Consider the following 19,583-nt stretch of genomic DNA (forward strand, 5'->3'; position numbering starts at 1 on the left):
ACCAAGGCCAAACATTCCAGGGGAGGGAAACTTCTGATCCGGGAGACGGAGACTTCTGATCCAGGAGGCGGAGACTTCTGATCCGGGAGGCGGAGACTTCTGATCCGGGCCATTTGGGTGATTTCTGTTATCATTTGGATTCAAAAAGGAGCCAAACAACTATTTGATAATAAATGGCTTCATATGATCACCATCCTTCAATACTGCTGTCAGTAAAATCCTGTGAGCAGAGATCTGGGGGCAGGGCCGAGCGGTTCTGTGTGTGTCTATGGATGCACATATCCCGGCTCTAGAGCAGGGGTTCTTAAACTTTCTAAACAAAGGGCCAGTTTACTGTCCTCTAGACTTCAAGGGGGCCGGACTGTGGCCAGTGGGAGTAGAAAAGCTCCAGATGTCAGTGGGAGTAAACCATGCCCCTTTGTTGATATCAGTAGGAGGAACAGCACCCCATTGTTGGTGTCATTGTGAGTGTCCCATCATTGGTGTCATTGGGCCCCATTGTTGGTGTCATTGTGAGGAATAGTGCCCCACACTTGGTGTCAGTGGAGGGAATTATACCCCATTGTTGGTATCAGTGGATAAAATAGTGCCCCAAGGGCCATATAAAAGCAAGCTCCCGGGCCGTAGTTAGGAGACCACTGCTCTAGAGCAAGCCCACACATTCGCCCACTTAGCAAGCAGCTTGCTATGGGGACAGACACAGAAGGGAGGGCGGGGCAAAGTGGCGCTCTGTGTGTGTCCTTGGATGTACACAACCCAGCTCAGGAGCGAGCCTGCACCTCTGTCCCCATAGCAAGCTGCTTGCTTTGGGGGGGGGGCAGACATAGGGCAAGATCACCCCCAGAAAGAGGAGGGGAGTATAACATGTTCATTATTCTAATGAAAAAACTTTGCTTTTAAAAATGCTTTATTGTTTGTTGTGATTATTCTAGTTATGGTAATCTCCAAACACGGAAAGGTTTCTTCACAGTAAGGGCTGTGAAAATGTGGAATAGACTCCCTCAAGAGTTGGTTGTGGCCAGCTCAGTGGATTGCTGTAGGAAAGCCCTGGATTCTTTCTTGGATACACAGAATATAACTGGATATAACATTTATAGGTAAAGTTGATCCAGGGAATATCCGATTGCCTCTCGGGGGATCAGGAAGGAATTTGTTTCCCTGCAGGAGCATATTGGATCATGCTTTGTTGGGTTTTTTTGCCTTCCTTTGGATCAACTGTGGGTGTAGGATTTTTAAATGGTTGAACTGGACTTTTGTCTTTTTTTTCAGCCAGACTAACTATGTAACTATATGTAACTATTGTGTGAATAGTCCTGAATGGCAGCACAACAGATGAAGCACATACACATAGCTGAGTGGCTCAGAGGATGGAGACATCCCTCCCTCTCTCTTAGCAGCGTTTGTACCCATCTGGGTTTTCAGTTAGACAAAGGCAGCCAACAAGCGTTCAGGCCCTGCTGACCGTGTGCTGCATCCACAACAAGTCTGCTGCAAACTGATGTTATAGAGAGGTATCTTTTTAAAATAATACTTGTATATAAATTATGATAAAAAAATTAGAGAAATCATTATCTTATAAAGTTGTAAACTATAAAAAAATAAATAAATAATAAAAAGGAAACATTATAGTTTCCCTGAAGAGGAAATCGGTCACAGGGAGAGATGTGCCCTGTGTTTGTTGACTCCATATTAATACATTTGCTTTTTCTAGTATTGTTTCTGCCTGTGTAGATGTTGGAGATTCTCCCTCGCTACCTATCTAGTGAAAAGGTTGTTGGCAGGACAAAAAAATGAGGGAAAATCTCCCTATCAAGCTGGATAGCAGCAAAAAACCTGACGGAGGTTCCAATCCTTCTACATTCTCTTCATACGAAATAAAAACTTTGGATTTTACTTGCACTTTAATGAAATTTCTAGAGCTGAATACTAGCTCTTTAAATTTTGAAAGGACAAATCAGTAATTATATATATATTCTCCTTGCAGGCTCTCCTAATGATTCAAGAAACGTTCTCTGAATGTATGAGTGTCTTTGTCTATGGCTTCAGGTGAGATATCATACGGGGTCTGGGTAAGGCCTCCCTAACTTCCAGCACTTGGCTTCCACCCAGATTTTTGTGCATGTATAAAACATATCCAATAAAAAAATAAAAAAAAAAAACAAATTTAGGCCAAAATATATTCTGCTACATGTCTTTGGTACAAAAAAAACAAAACAATTTCTATAAGTGTATATTAATTGGTTTGTGTGAACGTTATAACATCTAAAAACTATGATATATATCATTTCTATTTATTTATTTTTATACTAGTAATTAGAGATGAGCGAATCGAAGTATCCGAAGTGGAATTCGAGTCGAATATCGGAAAAATTTCGATTCGTGCCGAATCCGAAAAACAGCCTAATTCGGACGCGCGAATCGAAATTTTTCCGAAAATGGCGGCTGACATGTGCGGCGACGGAGCGGGGATGTCGGGGAAGGCGCGCAGACAAGGCGCGCTGCCCCATAATGCATTCCTCAACGACATGTGATCGCATCAGCCAATCAGCAGCCAGCCAGCCAGCACTGTGTAATGGTCGAGGTATATATAGCGGCCATTTTGGAAATCTTCATTTGCCTGCAGTCATTGAACAGAGGCAGACCGCTCTGTACTAGGGACAGGGACAGAGTTAGGGCCACAGAAACGAGAATTGGGGACAGAGAGAAGTTACTTAGGGACAGAGAACCATTACTCAGGGACACAGACTTGTTAATGAGGGCCACAGAATCGTTATTTAGGGACAAAGAAACGCTAGTTAGGGCCACAGAATTCATACTCAGGGACAGACAGAATTGTTACTCAGTGCCAGAGAATTGTTACTTAGGGCCACAGAAACGTTATTAGGGCCACAGAATTTTTACTCAGGGACAGACAGAATTGTTACTGAGTGCCAGAGAATTGTTACTCAGGGACAGACAGAATTGTTACTGAGTGCCAGAGAATTCTTACTCAGGGACAGACAGAATTGTTACTGAGTGCCAGAGAATTGTTACTCTCACAGACACAAAATTGTTACTTGCACAGACACAGAATTGTTACTCGCACAGAGACAGAATTGTTACTCAGGGCCACAGAATTCATACTCAGGGACAGACAGAATTGTTACTGAGTGCCAGAGAATTGTTACTCAGGGACAGACAGAATTGTTACTGAGTGCCAGAGAATTGTTACTCTCACAGACACAAAATTGTTACTTGCACAGACACAGAATTGTTACTTGCACAGACACACAATTGTTACTCAGGGCCACAGAATTCATACTCAGGGACAGACAGAATTGTTACTGAGTGCCAGAGAATTCTTACTCAGGGCCACAGAATTCATACTCAGGGACAGACAGAATTGTTACTCAGGGACAGACAGAATTGTTACTGAGTGCCAGAGAATTGTTACTCAGGGACAGACAGAATTGTTACTGAGTGCCAGAGAATTGTTACTCTCACAGACACAAAATTGTTACTTGCACAGACACAGAATTGTTACTTGCACAGACACACAATTGTTACTCAGGGCCACAGAATTCATACTCAGGGACAGACAGAATTGTTACTGAGTGCCAGAGAATTGATACTCAGGGACAGACAGAATTGTTACTGAGTGCCAGAGAATTCTTACTCAGGGCCACAGAATTCATTCTCAGGGACAGACAGAATTGTTACTCAGGGACAGACAGAATTGTTACTGAGTGCCAGAGAATTGTTACTCAGGGACAGACAGAATTGTTACTGAGTGCCAGAGAATTGTTACTCAGGGACAGACAGAATTGTTACTGAGTGCCAGAGAATTGTTACTCAGGGACAGACAGAATTGTTACTGAGTGCCAGAGAATTGTTACTCTCACAGACACAAAATTGTTACTTGCACAGACACAGAATTGTTACTTGCACAGACACACAATTGTTACTCAGGGCCACAGAATTCATACTCAGGGACAGACAGAATTGTTACTGAGTGCCAGAGAATTCTTACTCAGGGCCACAGAATTCATACTCAGGGACAGACAGAATTGTTACTCAGGGACAGACAGAATTGTTACTGAGTGCCAGAGAATTGTTACTCAGGGACAGACAGAATTGTTACTGAGTGCCAGAGAATTCTTACTCAGGGACAGACAGAATTGTTACTGAGTGCCAGAGAATTGTTACTCTCACAGACACAAAATTGTTACTTGCACAGACACAGAATTGTTACTCGCACAGAGACAGAATTGTTACTCGCACAGAGACAGAATTGTTACTCAGGGCCACAGAATTCATACTCAGGGACAGACAGAATTGTTACTGAGTGCCAGAGAATTGTTACTCAGGGACAGACAGAATTGTTACTGAGTGCCAGAGAATTGTTACTCTCACAGACACAAAATTGTTACTTGCACAGACACAGAATTGTTACTTGCACAGACACACAATTGTTACTCAGGGCCACAGAATTCATACTCAGGGACAGACAGAATTGTTACTGAGTGCCAGAGAATTCTTACTCAGGGCCACAGAATTCATACTCAGGGACAGACAGAATTGTTACTCAGGGACAGACAGAATTGTTACTGAGTGCCAGAGAATTGTTACTCAGGGACAGACAGAATTGTTACTGAGTGCCAGAGAATTGTTACTCTCACAGACACAAAATTGTTACTTGCACAGACACAGAATTGTTACTTGCACAGACACACAATTGTTACTCAGGGCCACAGAATTCATACTCAGGGACAGACAGAATTGTTACTGAGTGCCAGAGAATTGTTACTCAGGGACAGACAGAATTGTTACTGAGTGCCAGAGAATTGTTACTCTCACAGACACAAAATTGTTACTTGCACAGACACAGAATTGTTACTCGCACAGAGACAGAATTGTTACTCAGGGCCACAGAATTCATACTCAGGGACAGACAGAATTGTTACTGAGTGCCAGAGAATTGTTACTCAGGGAAGACAGAATTGTTACTGAGTGCCAGAGAATTGTTACTCAGGGACAGACAGAATTGTTACTGAGTGCCAGGGAATTGTTACTCTCACAGACACAAAATTGTTACTTGCACAGACACAGAATTGTTACTCGCACAGAGACAGAATTGTTACTCAGGGCCACAGAATTCATACTCAGGGACAGACAGAATTGTTACTGAGTGCCAGAGAATTGTTACTCAGGGACAGACAGAATTGTTACTGAGTGCCAGAGAATTGTTACTCTCACAGACACAAAATTGTTACTTGCACAGACACAGAATTGTTACTTGCACAGACACACAATTGTTACTGAGTGCCAGAGAATTGTTACTCAGGGACAGACAGAATTGTTACTGAGTGCCAGAGAATTGTTACTCAGGGACAGTCAGAATTGTTACTGAGTGCCAGAGAATTGTTACTCAGGGACAGACAGAATTGTTACTGAGTGCCAGAGAATTGTTACTCGCACAGACACAAAATTGTTACTTGCACAGACACAAAATTGTTACTTGCACAGACACAGAATTGTTACTCGCGCAGACACAGAATTGTTACTCAGGGCCACAGAATTCATACTCAGGGACAGACAGAATTGTTACTGAGTGCCAGAGAATTGTTACTCAGGGACAGACAGAATTGTTACTGAGTGCCAGAGAATTGTTACTCAGGGACAGACAGAATTGTTACTGAGTGCCAGAGAATTGTTACTCAGGGACAGACAGAATTGTTACTGAGTGCCAGAGAATTGTTACTCGCACAGACACAAAATTGTTACTTGCACAGACACAGAATTGTTACTCGCACAGACACAGAATTGTTACTCGCACAGACACAGAATTGTTACTCAGGGCCACAGAATTCATACTCAGGGACAGACAGAATTGTTACTGAGTGCCAGAGAATTGTTACTCAGGGACACCTAATCGTTGAATTAAATAGTATGTCAGACAACATGCAGAGGAGTGGCAGAGGAGGCAATGTTTTAGGAGCGAGCAGACGTGGCAGCAGAGGAAGGGGTCGAGGCAGCAGTATTCGCAGCCAGAGGCCAGTGCTCCCGGTGTCATCCAGCGGTCGTGTCTCCACCGACAACCCTGCCGTCATTGATTGGTTGGCTCGGTCGTCTTCCTCTTCCCAGGTCACCTCTGACACCTACAGCCAACGGTCGGTGGGTACGTCAGACACAACCGTTAGTTGGCATGGCCCGGGACCAAGCCCACTGAAATCACGTGTCCTCTACCTGCCCCTGTCCTTTGCTGTTCCCTCACCAAGCGAAGTATCGCATGCTGTGGGCTCAGCCCCACTGTACAGTGAGGAAGAGCTAACAGAGGGCGGTCAGGAACGGGGGGAGACATCGGCCTTTTCAGCAGCCAAGCGAACAAGTACTGGCGAGGAGAGTGGCTCGGTAGCCGGTCTAGAGACAGGTCTGTCTCCTGACCCAGACGCAGCCGAGGGGGCTAGTAGTGAGGCGGAGACCCTACTTGATGATGAGGAGGTTGATCGCACTTGGCAGCCTCGTCGTCATCAGGCAATTTCTTCCGCATCATCAGGAGAAGAGGGTGGCAGCTTGGCAGCGAGCAAAACAGTCGGTGGGTTGCCCAGGAGACAGCAGCAGGGTCGCATCAGTGTCAGTGGAGCCAAACGTCCACGGAGTAGAGCACCAGCTCCACTGCAGCCTACCACCACGGCCAGTAGTGGTGCCGGTGCGCACGGAGGAAGTAGCAGTCAGCCAGTGAAGAGTAGCGGGGGCAAAGTTTCCTACTCGGTGGTGTGGCAATTTTTCCTCAAGCCGCCCGAGGAAGTAAACGTAGCCGTATGTCGACTATGTGGCCAGAAATGCAAGCGTGGCCAGGGGGCCCATGTTGGGACTACAGCGTTGCGTCAGCATATGCAGCGTCACCATTCGGTGGCCTGGGAAAACCGTGATAAACATACGGCGGTTCTGCCTGCCCCAGCCCCCGCTCCATCACCCGCTCCGTTACTTGCTCCGTCACCCGACGTCGTCAATCGCCCTCTATCAGCCAGTCAAGGCTCCAACACCTCTGCTGAGGGGAGTTGTCGCTCGTTGGCATCTTCCGCTCGTTCAGATGCTCCTTCTCCTGCTACTCCTCTTCTCGGATTCCGTCAACAGTCTTTCTTGGAATCCGTATCCAAGAGACAACAGTTTGCGAGCACGCACCCGACGGTGCAAAAGCTGAACGTCCTCCTGTCCAAGTTGCTGGTGCTGCAGTCCCTCCCTTTCCAACTGGTGGACTCAGCACCTTTCCGAGAAATGATGGCTTGTGCCGCGCCGCGGTGGAGAGTGCCAAGCCGTCATTTCTTTGCCCAAAAGGCAGTGCCAGCCCTGCATTCACATGTAGAAGAGATGGTGGGCCAGTCTTTGAGCATGTCGGTCTCTGCCAAAGTGCACGGCAGCGCCGACGTGTGGAGCTGTAACTACGGTCAGGGACAGTACATGTCATTTACGGCCCACTGGGTGAACGTGGTGCCGGCACAGCCGCACCAGCAACTTGGACAGGTCACGACGCTTTTGCCTCCACGTTTTCACGTCCTTGGTCCAGCAAGCATGTCCGCCTCTACCACCTCTTTTTCCGCCGTGTCCTCAGCCGCCACCCCCGTGCCAAGTCCCATTACCCGACCGGCATATCACATGTGCAGGGCGCAACGGTGTCACGCTGTGCTGCACCTGGTATGCCTTGGCGAACGTAGTCACACAGGGGAGGAACTGCTGAGTGTAATGAACAGAGAAATCGACAGATGGCTGTCTCCGCGCAAACTAAAAATCGGAACCATGTTGACTGACAACGGAAAGAACATGGTGTCTGCTCTGCGTCAAGGAAGGTTGTGCCATGCGCCATGCATGGCTCACGTGTTCAATCTGGTTGTCAAGCGGTTCCTAAAATCCACCATCCCACTGCAAGACATCCTTAAAATGTCACGTAAACTGTGCATGCATTTCAGCCATTCCTACACCGCAAAGAACACCCTCATTGAGCTGCAGCGGCAGAACGGAATTCCACAGCATCGCCTGATCTGCGACGTTGCAACAAGGTGGAATTCAACCCTACACATGTTAGACCGCCTTTACGAGCAGCGAAAGGCCATCACCGATTTCCTGATGTTACAAGCGGATAAAGGTACTCCCCTGTGTAACTTAGATGTCAGCCATTGGCAGCTCATGCGTGACACCTGCCGCTTGCTCAGGCCCTTTGAGGAGGCCACGCTATTCGTGAGTCGGCAGGACTATGGGATGAACGACGTCATTCCTCTGTTGCACGTCCTGGAACAAATGCTGTTAACAATGGCTGGTCAGGGTGCGGTAGACGTGGCGCACAGATCTCAACGCCACATGACCCCTGTGGGGGCAGGACAGGAAGAAGAGGAGGAGGTAGAGGAGGACATTTGTGCTCAGGAATTATTGAGTGAAATGGGTGGTTTTTCCACTCAGCGGACAGGAGTGGAGGAGCAGGAGCATCTGGTAGAGGAGGAGGAGGAGGAGACAGAGGACCCAGACGCACCGTGGCAGTATGCTGTGGAGATGGAGGCAGGGAGTCCCTCGCATTCCTTGGCACAAATGGCCCATAGCATGCTCGGTTGCTTGCGTAGCGACAGCCGAATAATAACCATCAGACAGAGGGATGACTTTTGGCTGTCCACCTTGTTGGACCCTCGCTACCGGTCCAAAATGGTGGCCTTTTTCACACCTGCTGAGAGGGAGGCCAAAATTACGTACTATAAAAACCACCTATGTAGTCAGTTGGTCTCTGCCTTTGTGCGCCATCGTCCATCCTCAGACACTGTGGGCCCTGTGCGCTCGCGTTCCGCTGGCATGGCAGCAGGGGAGGGGTGGGGTGGTAGGAGCAGCGGCAGCTCCACCAGCAGCGGCTGCCTCAGTCTGCAGTCGATGATGAGTAGCTTTCTTCACCAGCGCAGTGAGGAAACTACTAACCAGCCGCAGCAGCAGCAGCAGCATCAGGTGGACCTGGAGCAGGAGCTCAAACAACAGGCTTGGGCCTACTTGGACAGCACCCTGCCAACCGAGGTAGACAATCCCCTTGACTACTGGGCAACGAAACTTGACCTTTGGCCCCAACTAGCTGAATTTGCCCTTGAAAGGCTGTCATGCCCGGCCAGTAGCGTGGCATCGGAGCGCGTGTTTAGTGCGGCAGGAGGTATTGTAACTCCGCGGAGGACACGACTGTCCACCCAAAGTGTGGAGAGACTCACGTTTGTGAAAATGAATCAGGCGTGGATTAGTCTGGATTTCAAACCACCAGTTCCTGACACAACTGACTAAATCCGCCATGAATCATGCCTCAAACATGTGCCACTTTCAGGTCTCCTCACACTGCTGGTGTGTTGAATTTTTTGACATAGGGTGCTGGCAGATTACGGGCCTCCTATAGCTGCTGCCAGGCCCCTAATCTGCCATAGGCCCCTATATACCACCTCCTCCTGCTGCTGCCAGGTCCAGAGTCTCTCATGGGTCCCTGTACGGCCTCCCATTGCTGCTGTCTCCATCGCCACACTCTGCTGCCATGTGCCACTTTCAGGTCTCTTCACACTGCTGGTGTGTTAAATTTTTTGACATAGGGTGCAGGCAGATTACGGGCCTCACATAGCTGCTGCCAGGCCCCTAATCTGCCATGGGCCCCTATATACCACCTCCTCCTGCTGCTGCCAGGTCCAGAGTCTCTCATGGGTCCCTGTACGGCCTCCCATTGCTGCTGTCTCCATCGCCACACTCTGCTGCCATGTGCCACTTTCAGGTCTCTTCACACTGCTGGTGTGTTAAATTTTTTGACATAGGGTGCAGGCAGATTACGGGCCTCACATAGCTGCTGCCAGGCCCCTAATCTGCCATAGGCCCCTATATACCGCCTCCTCATGCTGCTGCCAAGTCCAGAGTCTCTCATGGGTCCCTGTACGGCCTCCCATTGCTGCTGTCTCCATCGCCACACTCTGCTGCCATGTGCCACTTTCAGGTCTCTTCACACTGCTGGTGTGTTAAATTTTTTGACATAGGGTGCAGGCAGATTACGGGCCTCACATAGCTGCTGCCAGGCCCCTAATCTGCCATGGGCCCCTATATACCGCCTCCTCATGCTGCTGCCAAGTCTAGAGTCTCTCATGGGTCCCTGTACGGCCTCCCATTGCTGCTGTCTCCATCGCCACACTCTGCTGCCATGTGCCACTTTCAGGTCTCTTCACACTGCTGGTGTGTTAAATTTTTTGACATAGGGTGCAGGCAGATTACGGGCCTCACATAGCTGCTGCCAGGCCCCTAATCTGCCATGGGCCCCTATAAACCGCCTCCTCATGCTGCTGCCAAGTCTAGAGTCTCTCATGGGTCCCTGTACGGCCTCCCATTGCTGCTGTCTCCATCGCCACACTCTGCTGCCATGTGCCACTTTCAGGTCTCTTCACACTGCTGGTGTGTTTAATTTTTTGACATAGGGTGCTGCAAGATAACGGGCCTCACATAGCTGCTGCCAGGCCCCTAATCTGCCATGGGCCCCTATATACCGCCTCCTCATGCTGCTGCCAAGTCCAGAGTCTCTCATGGGTCCCTGTACGGCCTCCCATTGCTGCTGTCTCCATCGCCACACTCTGCTGCCATGTGCCACTTTCAGGTCTCTTCACACTGCTGGTGTGTTAAATTTTTTGACATAGGGTGCAGGCAGATTACGGGCCTCACATAGCTGCTGCCAGGCCCCTAATCTGCCATGGGCCCCTATATACCGCCTCCTCATGCTGCTGCCAAGTCTAGAGTCTCTCATGGGTCCCTGTACGGCCTCCCATTGCTGCTGTCTCCATCGCCACACTCTGCTGCCATGTGCCACTTTCAGGTCTCTTCACACTGCTGGTGTGTTAAATTTTTTGACATAGGGTGCAGGCAGATTACGGGCCTCACATAGCTGCTGCCAGGCCCCTAATCTGCCATGGGCCCCTATAAACCGCCTCCTCATGCTGCTGCCAAGTCTAGAGTCTCTCATGGGTCCCTGTACGGCCTCCCATTGCTGCTGTCTCCATCGCCACACTCTGCTGCCATGTGCCACTTTCAGGTCTCTTCACACTGCTGGTGTGTTTAATTTTTTGACATAGGGTGCTGCAAGATAACGGGCCTCACATAGCTGCTGCCAGGCCCCTAATCTGCCATGGGCCCCTATATACCGCCTCCTCATGCTGCTGCCAAGTCCAGAGTCTCTCATGGGTCCCTGTACGGCCTCCCATTGCTGCTGTCTCCATCGCCACACTCTGCTGCCATGTGCCACTTTCAGGTCTCTTCACACTGCTGGTGTGTTTAATTTTTTGACATAGGGTGCTGCAAGATAACGGGCCTCACATAGCTGCTGCCAGGCCCCTAATCTGCCATGGGCCCCTATATACCGCCTCCTCATGCTGCTGCCAAGTCCATAGTCTGTCATGGTCCCTGTACGGCCTCCCATTGCTGCTGTCTCCATCGCCACACTCTGCTGCCATGTGCCACTTTCAGGTCTCTTCACACTGCTGGTGTGTTAAATTTTTTGACATAGGGTGCAGGCAGATTACGGGCCTCACATAGCTGCTGCCAGGCCCCTAATCTGCCATGGGCCCCTATATACCGCCTCCTCATGCTGCTGCCAAGTCCAGAGTCTGTCATGGTCCCTGTACGGCCTCCCATTGCTGCTGTCTCCATCGCCACACTCTGCTGCCATGTGCCACTTTCAGGTCTCTTCACACTGCTGGTGTGTTAAATTTTTTGACATAGGGTGCAGGCAGATTACGGGCCTCACATAGCTGCTGCCAGGCCCCTAATCTGCCATGGGCCCCTATATACCACCTCCTCCTGCTGCTGCCAGGTCCAGAGTCTCTCATGGGTCCCTGTACGGCCTCCCATTGCTGCTGTCTCCATCGCCACACTCTGCTGCCATGTGCCACTTTCAGGTCTCTTCACACTGCTGGTGTGTTAAATTTTTTGACATAGGGTGCTGCAAGATAACGGGCCTCACATAGCTGCTGCCAGGCCCCTAATCAGCCATGGGCCCCTATACCGCCTCCTCCTGCTGCTGCCAGGTCCAGAGTCTCTCATGCCATGTGCCACTTTCAGGTCTCTTCACACTGCTGGTGTGTTAAATTTTTTGACATAGGGTGCAGGCAGATTACGGGCCTCACATAGCTGCTGCCAGGCCCCTAATCTGCCATGGGCCCCTATATACCACCTCCTCCTGCTGCTGCCAGGTCCAGAGTCTCTCATGGGTCCCTGTACGGCCTCCCATTGCTGCTGTCTCCATCGCCACACTCTGCTGCCATGTGCCACTTTCAGGTCTCTTCACACTGCTGGTGTGTTAAATTTTTTGACATAGGGTGCAGGCAGATTACGGGCCTCACATAGCTGCTGCCAGGCCCCTAATCTGCCATAGGCCCCTATATACCGCCTCCTCATGCTGCTGCCAAGTCCAGAGTCTCTCATGGGTCCCTGTACGGCCTCCCATTGCTGCTGTCTCCATCGCCACACTCTGCTGCCATGTGCCACTTTCAGGTCTCTTCACACTGCTGGTGTGTTAAATTTTTTGACATAGGGTGCAGGCAGATTACGGGCCTCACATAGCTGCTGCCAGGCCCCTAATCTGCCATGGGCCCCTATATACCGCCTCCTCATGCTGCTGCCAAGTCTAGAGTCTCTCATGGGTCCCTGTACGGCCTCCCATTGCTGCTGTCTCCATCGCCACACTCTGCTGCCATGTGCCACTTTCAGGTCTCTTCACACTGCTGGTGTGTTAAATTTTTTGACATAGGGTGCAGGCAGATTACGGGCCTCACATAGCTGCTGCCAGGCCCCTAATCTGCCATGGGCCCCTATAAACCGCCTCCTCATGCTGCTGCCAAGTCTAGAGTCTCTCATGGGTCCCTGTACGGCCTCCCATTGCTGCTGTCTCCATCGCCACACTCTGCTGCCATGTGCCACTTTCAGGTCTCTTCACACTGCTGGTGTGTTTAATTTTTTGACATAGGGTGCTGCAAGATAACGGGCCTCACATAGCTGCTGCCAGGCCCCTAATCTGCCATGGGCCCCTATATACCGCCTCCTCATGCTGCTGCCAAGTCCAGAGTCTCTCATGGGTCCCTGTACGGCCTCCCATTGCTGCTGTCTCCATCGCCACACTCTGCTGCCATGTGCCACTTTCAGGTCTCTTCACACTGCTGGTGTGTTAAATTTTTTGACATAGGGTGCAGGCAGATTACGGGCCTCACATAGCTGCTGCCAGGCCCCTAATCTGCCATGGGCCCCTATATACCGCCTCCTCATGCTGCTGCCAAGTCCAGAGTCTGTCATGGTCCCTGTACGGCCTCCCATTGCTGCTGTCTCCATCGCCACACTCTGCTGCCATGTGCCACTTTCAGGTCTCTTCACACTGCTGGTGTGTTAAATTTTTTGACATAGGGTGCAGGCAGATTACGGGCCTCACATAGCTGCTGCCAGGCCCCTAATCTGCCATGGGCCCCTATATACCGCCTCCTCATGCTGCTGCCAAGTCCATAGTCTGTCATGGTCCCTGTACGGCCTCCCATTGCTGCTGTCTCCATCGCCACACTCTGCTGCCATGTGCCACTTTCAGGTCTCTTCACACTGCTGGTGTGTTAAATTTTTTGACATAGGGTGCAGGCAGATTACGGGCCTCACATAGCTGCTGCCAGGCCCCTAATCTGCCATGGGCCCCTATATACCGCCTCCTCATGCTGCTGCCAAGTCCAGAGTCTGTCATGGTCCCTGTACGGCCTCCCATTGCTGCTGTCTCCATCGCCACACTCTGCTGCCATGTGCCACTTTCAGGTCTCTTCACACTGCTGGTGTGTTAAATTTTTTGACATAGGGTGCAGGCAGATTACGGGCCTCACATAGCTGCTGCCAGGCCCCTAATCTGCCATGGGCCCCTATATACCGCCTCCTCATGCTGCTGCCAAGTCCAGAGTCTGTCATGGTCCCTGTACGGCCTCCCATTGCTGCTGTCTCCATCGCCACACTCTGCTGCCATGTGCCACTTTCAGGTCTCTTCACACTGCTGGTGTGTTAAATTTTTTGACATAGGGTGCAGGCAGATTACGGGCCTCACATAGCTGCTGCCAGGCCCCTAATCTGCCATGGGCCCCTATATACCGCCTCCTCATGCTGCTGCCAAGTCCAGAGTCTGTCATGGTCCCTGTACGGCCTCCCATTGCTGCTGTCTCCATCGCCACACTCTGCTGCCATGTGCCACTTTCAGGTCTCTTCACACTGCTGGTGTGTTAAATTTTTTGACATAGGGTGCAGGCAGATTACGGGCCTCACATAGCTGCTGCCAGGCCCCTAATCTGCCATGGGCCCCTATATACCGCCTCCTCATGCTGCTGCCAAGTCCAGAGTCTGTCATGGTCCCTGTACGGCCTCCCATTGCTGCTGTCTCCATCGCCACACTCTGCTGCCATGTGCCACTTTCAGGTCTCTTCACACTGCTGGTGTGTTAAATTTTTTGACATAGGGTGCAGGCAGATTACGGGCCTCACATAGCTGCTGCCAGGCCCCTAATCTGCCATGGGCCCCTATATACCGCCTCCTCATGCTGCTGCCAAGTCCAGAGTCTGTCATGGGTCCCTGTACGGCCTCCCATTGCTGCTGTCTCCATCGCCACACTCTGCCATGTGCCACTTTCAGGTCTCCTCACACACTGCTGGTGTGTAGAATTTTTTGACATAGGGTGCTGGCAGATTACGGGCCTCCCATAGCTGCTGCCAGGCCCCTAATCTGCCATGGGCCCCTATATACCGCCTCCTCATGCTGCTGCCAAGTCCAGAGTCTGTCATGGGTCCCTGTACGGCCTCCCATTGCTGCTGTCTCCATCGCCACACTCTGCCATGTGCCACTTTCAGGTCTCCTCACACTGCTGGTGTGTTGAATTTTTTGACATAGGGTGCTGGCAGATTACGGGCCTCCTATAGCTGCTGCCAGGCCCCTAATCTGCCATGGGCCCCTATATACCGCCTCCTCATGCTGCTGCCAAGTTCAGAGTCTGTCATGGGTCCCTGTACGGCCTCCCATTGCTGCTGTCTCCATCGCCACACTCTGCCATGTGCCACTTTCAGGTCTCCTCACACTGCTGGTGTGTTGAATTTTTTGACATAGGGTGCTGGCAGATTACGGGCCTCCTATAGCTGCTGCCAGGCCCCTAATCTGCCATAAGCCCCTATATACCGCCTCCTCATGCTGCTGCCAAGTCCAGAGTCTGTCATGGGTCCCTGTACGGCCTCCCATTGCTGCTGTCTCCATCGCCACACTCTGCCATGTGCCACTTTCAGGTCTCCTCACACACTGCTGGTGTGTTGAATTTTTTGACATAGGGTGCTGGCAGATTACGGGCCTCCTATAGCTGCTGCCAGGCCCCTAATCTGCCGTAGGCCCCTATATACCGCCTCCTCATGCTGCTGCCAGGTCCAGAGTCTCTCATGGGTCCCTGTACGGCCTCCCATTGCTGCTGTCTCCATCGCCACACTCTGCCATGTGCCACTTTCAGGTCTCCTCACACTGCTGGTGTGTTCCATTTTTTGTCATAGGGTGCTGGCAGATTATGGGCCTCCCATAACTGCTGCCAGGCCCCTAATCTGCCATGGGCCCCTATACCGACTCCTCATGCTGTGACGTTGCAACAAGGTGGAATTCAACCCTACATATGTTAGACCGCCTTTACGAACAGCAAAAGGCCATCACAGATTTCCTGATGTTAAAAGCAGATAAAGGTACTCCCTGTGTAACTTAGATGTCAGCCATTGGCAGCTCATGCGTGACACCTGCGCTTGCTCAGGCCCTTTGAGGAGGCCACGCTATTCGTGAGTCGGCAGGACTATGGGATGAACGACGTCATTCCTCTGTTGCACGTCCTGGAACAAATGCTGTTAACAATGGCTGGTCAGGGTGCGGTAGACGTGGCGCACAGATCTCAACGCCACATGGCCCCTGTGGGGGCAGGACTGGAAGAAGAGGAGGAGGTAGAGGAGGACATTGGTGCTCAGGAATTATTGAGTGAAATGGGTGGTTTTTCCACTCAGCGGACAGGAGTGGAGGAGCAGGAGCATCTGGTAGAGGAGGAGGAAGAGGAGACAGAGGACCTAGACGCACCGTGGCAGTATGCTGTGGAGATGGAGGCAGGGAGTCCCTCGCATTCCTTGGCACAAATGGCCCATAGCATGCTCGGTTGCTTGCGTAGCGACAGCCGAATAATAACCATCAGACAGAGGGATGACTTTTGGCTGTCCACCTTGTTGGACCCTCGCTACCGTTCAAAAATGGTGGCCTTTTTCACACCTGCTGAGAGGGAGGCCAAAATAACGTACTATAAAAAACACCTATGTAGTCAGCTGGTCTCTGCCTGTCTGCGCCAACGTCCATCCTCAGACACTGTGGGCCCTGTGCGCTCGTGTTCCGCTGCCATGGCAGCAGGGGAGGGGTGGGGTGGTAGGAGCAGTGGCAGCTCCACCAGCAGCGGCTGCCTCAGTCTGCAGTCGATGATGAGTAGCTTTCTTCACCAGCGCAGTGAGGAAACTACTAACCAGCCGCAGCAGCAGCAGCAGCATCAGGTGGACCTGGAGCAGGACCTCAAACAACAGGCTTAGGCCTACTTGGACAGCACCCTGCCAACCGAGGTAGACAATCCCCTTGACTACTGGGCAACGAAACTTGACCTTTGGCCCCAACTAGCTGAATTTGCCCTTGAAAGGCTGTCATGCCCGGCCAGTAGCGTGGCATCGGAGCGCGTGTTTAGTGCGGCAGGAGGTATTGCAACTCCGCGGAGGACACGACTGTCCACCCAAAGTGTGGAGAGACTCACGTTTGTGAAAATGAATCAGGCGTGGATTAGTCTGGATTTCAAACCACCAGTTCCTGACACAACTGACTAAATCCGCCATGAATCATGCCCCAAACATGTGCCACTTTCAGGTCTCCTCACACTGCTGGTGTGTTCCATTTTTTGTCATAGGGTGCTGGCAGATTACGGGCCTCCCATAGCTGCTGCCAGGCCCCTAATCTGCCATGGGCCCCTATACCGCCTCCTCATGCTGCTGCCAAGTCCAGAGTCTCTCATGGGTCCCTGTACGGCCTCCCATTGCTGCTGCCTCCATCGCCACACTCTGCCATGTGCCACTTTCAGGTCTCCTCACACTGCTGGTGTGTTCCATTTTTTGTCATAGGGTGCTGGCAGATTACGGGCCTCCCATAGCTGCTGCCAGGCCCCTAATCTGCCATGGGCCCCTATACCGCCTCCTCATGCTGCTGCCAGGTCCAGAGTCTCTCATGGGTCCCTGTACGGCCTCCCATTGCTGCTGTCTCCATCGCCACACTCTGCCATGTGCCACTTTCAGGTCTCCTCACACTGCTGGTGGGTTCCATTTTTTGTCATAGGGTGCTGGCAGATTACGGGCCTCCCATAGCTGCTGCCAGGCCCGTAATCTGCCATGGGCCCCCGTACCGACTCCTCATGCTGCTGCCAGGCCCGTAATCTGTCATGGGCCACTGTTGTCGCTTGTTGGCATATTCCGCTCGTTCAGATGCTCCTTCTCCTGCTACTCCTCTTCACGGATTCCGTCAGCAGTCTTTCTTGGAATCCGTTTCCAAGAGACAACAGTTTGCGAGCACGCACCCGACGGTGCAGAAGCTGAACGTCCTCCTGTCCAAGTTGCTGCTGCCAGGCTCGTAATCTGTCATGCGCCCCTGTACCGCCTCCTCATGCTGCTGCCAGGTCCAGAGTGTGTCATGGGCCCCCGTACCGACTCCTCATGCTGCTGCCAGGCCCGTAATCTGTCATGGGCCCCTGTACCGCCTCCCCATGCTGCTGCCAGGTCCAGAGTGTGTCATGGGTCCCTGTACGGCCTCCCATTGCTGCTGCCAGGCCCGTAATCTGCCATGGGCCCCTGTACCGACTCCTCATGCTGCTGCCAGGCCCGTAATCTGTCATGGGCCCCTGTACCGCCTCCTCATGCTGCTGCCAGGTCCAGAGTGTGTCATGGGTCCCTGTACGGCCTCCCATTGCTGCTGTCTCTATCGCCACACTCTGCCATGTGCCACTTTCAGGTCTCCTCACACTGCTGGTGGTTTCCATTTTTGTCATAGGGTGCTGTATGGCCTCCCATTGCTGCTGCCTTCACCGCCACACTGTGGCTCCACACTCTGGTTTTGGCCCCGTGACTGCCCAAATGAGTGAAGTGTGCGGTGATTCTAAGATCGACGGCACTCATCTGCATGTCATACTGACTGACAGTATTATTTCTCTTCCCCAGCAGACTCCAAGGGCATTTAAATTAAAGGTACAGTGTTCTGCACTAATATTAAGTCTCTCTGAAGCCTAGAAACACCCTTTTTTAAGTTAAATTCACAGCGAATTTATTCGACTCGAATCGAATATTGTCCACGAATTCGCCGAATCAGTCGAATCGAATTTTTCATTTCTTCGCTCATCTCTACTAGTAATGGTGGCGATCAGCGACTTATAGTGGGACTGTGAGAGTGCAGCGGGCAATCTGACACTAACTGAATATGGTGGGAACTAACTGGCTGACACTGACATTACCAGTGACACTAATACAATAATCGGTGATAATACTATACACTGTCACTGTACTAGTGGCTTGGAAGGGGTTAACATCTCGGGGCAATCAAGGGATTAACTGTTTGTGTATGCTGTTTCTTGCTAAAAAATCTTTGTTTTGTCTTCCTGCTTTGTAGGCAGAAGAAACAAAGACTTTGGGGTTGATTTACTAAAAGGCAATTAGACTGTGCACTCTGCAAGTGCAGTTGCTCCAGAGCTTAGTAAATGAACAAATGGTTTGCTGACTCTCATCATCCAATCGTGCACAAGCAACAATGCTGTTTTTTTCTATTTTCCTTGCACGTGATTGGGTATTCTAGGTAAAGGGAAGCAACTGCACTTTGCAAAGTGCACAGTCTATTCGTCTTTAGTGAATCAACCCCTATGTTCCCTCTGTACAGAGCTCTGTGTTGTTTGTCAACGCAGGTCTCTGGGCTGTGATTGGACACAGTCAGCAAGTCCCGGCCATGAATCATTGGCTGGAACCTGCTGACAAAATCCTGTTATGTCCAATCACAGTGGGAGCCAGCAGGGGAGCTCGCGTGTGCGCCCTGAACCCGGAAATGGGCAGCAATGTACAGGTACACTCAGGGCTATTTTTCTCAGGGAATAGTTGCAGGAACTCCCCACTTTTGAGTAATTTTTTGTTTCCACCCTCTACCCACCTCTGAGCATGTCCTTTGGTTCCACCCCCTAGCCACCTCTGAGCACCGTCCCTTAGTTCCATCTCCTACCCACCTCTGAACACCATCCCTTGGTTCCACCCCCTACCCACCTCTGAGCACGGTCACTTAGTTCCATCTCCTACCCACCTCTGAGCACCATCCCTTGGTTCCACCCCCTACCCACCTCTGAGCACCGTCCCTTGGTTCCATCCCCTGCCCAACTCTGAGAACCATGTCTTGGTTTCATCCCCTACCCACCTCTGAGCACCGTCCCTTGGTTCCATCCCCTACCCAACTCTGAGAACCATGTCTTGGTTTCATCCCGTACCCATCTCTGA

At 51.2% G+C, this 19,583-nt stretch overlaps 1 protein-coding gene across 1 annotated transcript in view; it reads left to right on the forward strand.

The window, feature by feature from the left end:
* Positions 1-19,583, forward strand: part of LOC149438075 (uncharacterized) — a 51,828-nt gene that overhangs the window by 11,418 nt on the left and 20,827 nt on the right. Inside the window, exon 5 of the mRNA XM_089660294.1 lies at positions 1,985-2,046. Within this exon, the coding sequence (XP_089516420.1) occupies positions 1,985-2,046 (62 nt within the window). The remainder of the gene's footprint in view (positions 1-1,984; positions 2,047-19,583) is intronic.

Source organism: Staurois parvus, unplaced genomic scaffold (assembly GCF_062004578.1).
Source record: "Staurois parvus isolate SC_StPar_1 unplaced genomic scaffold, SC_StPar_1.0 ptg001221l, whole genome shotgun sequence".
NCBI classification, from domain to species: domain Eukaryota; kingdom Metazoa; phylum Chordata; class Amphibia; order Anura; family Ranidae; genus Staurois; species Staurois parvus.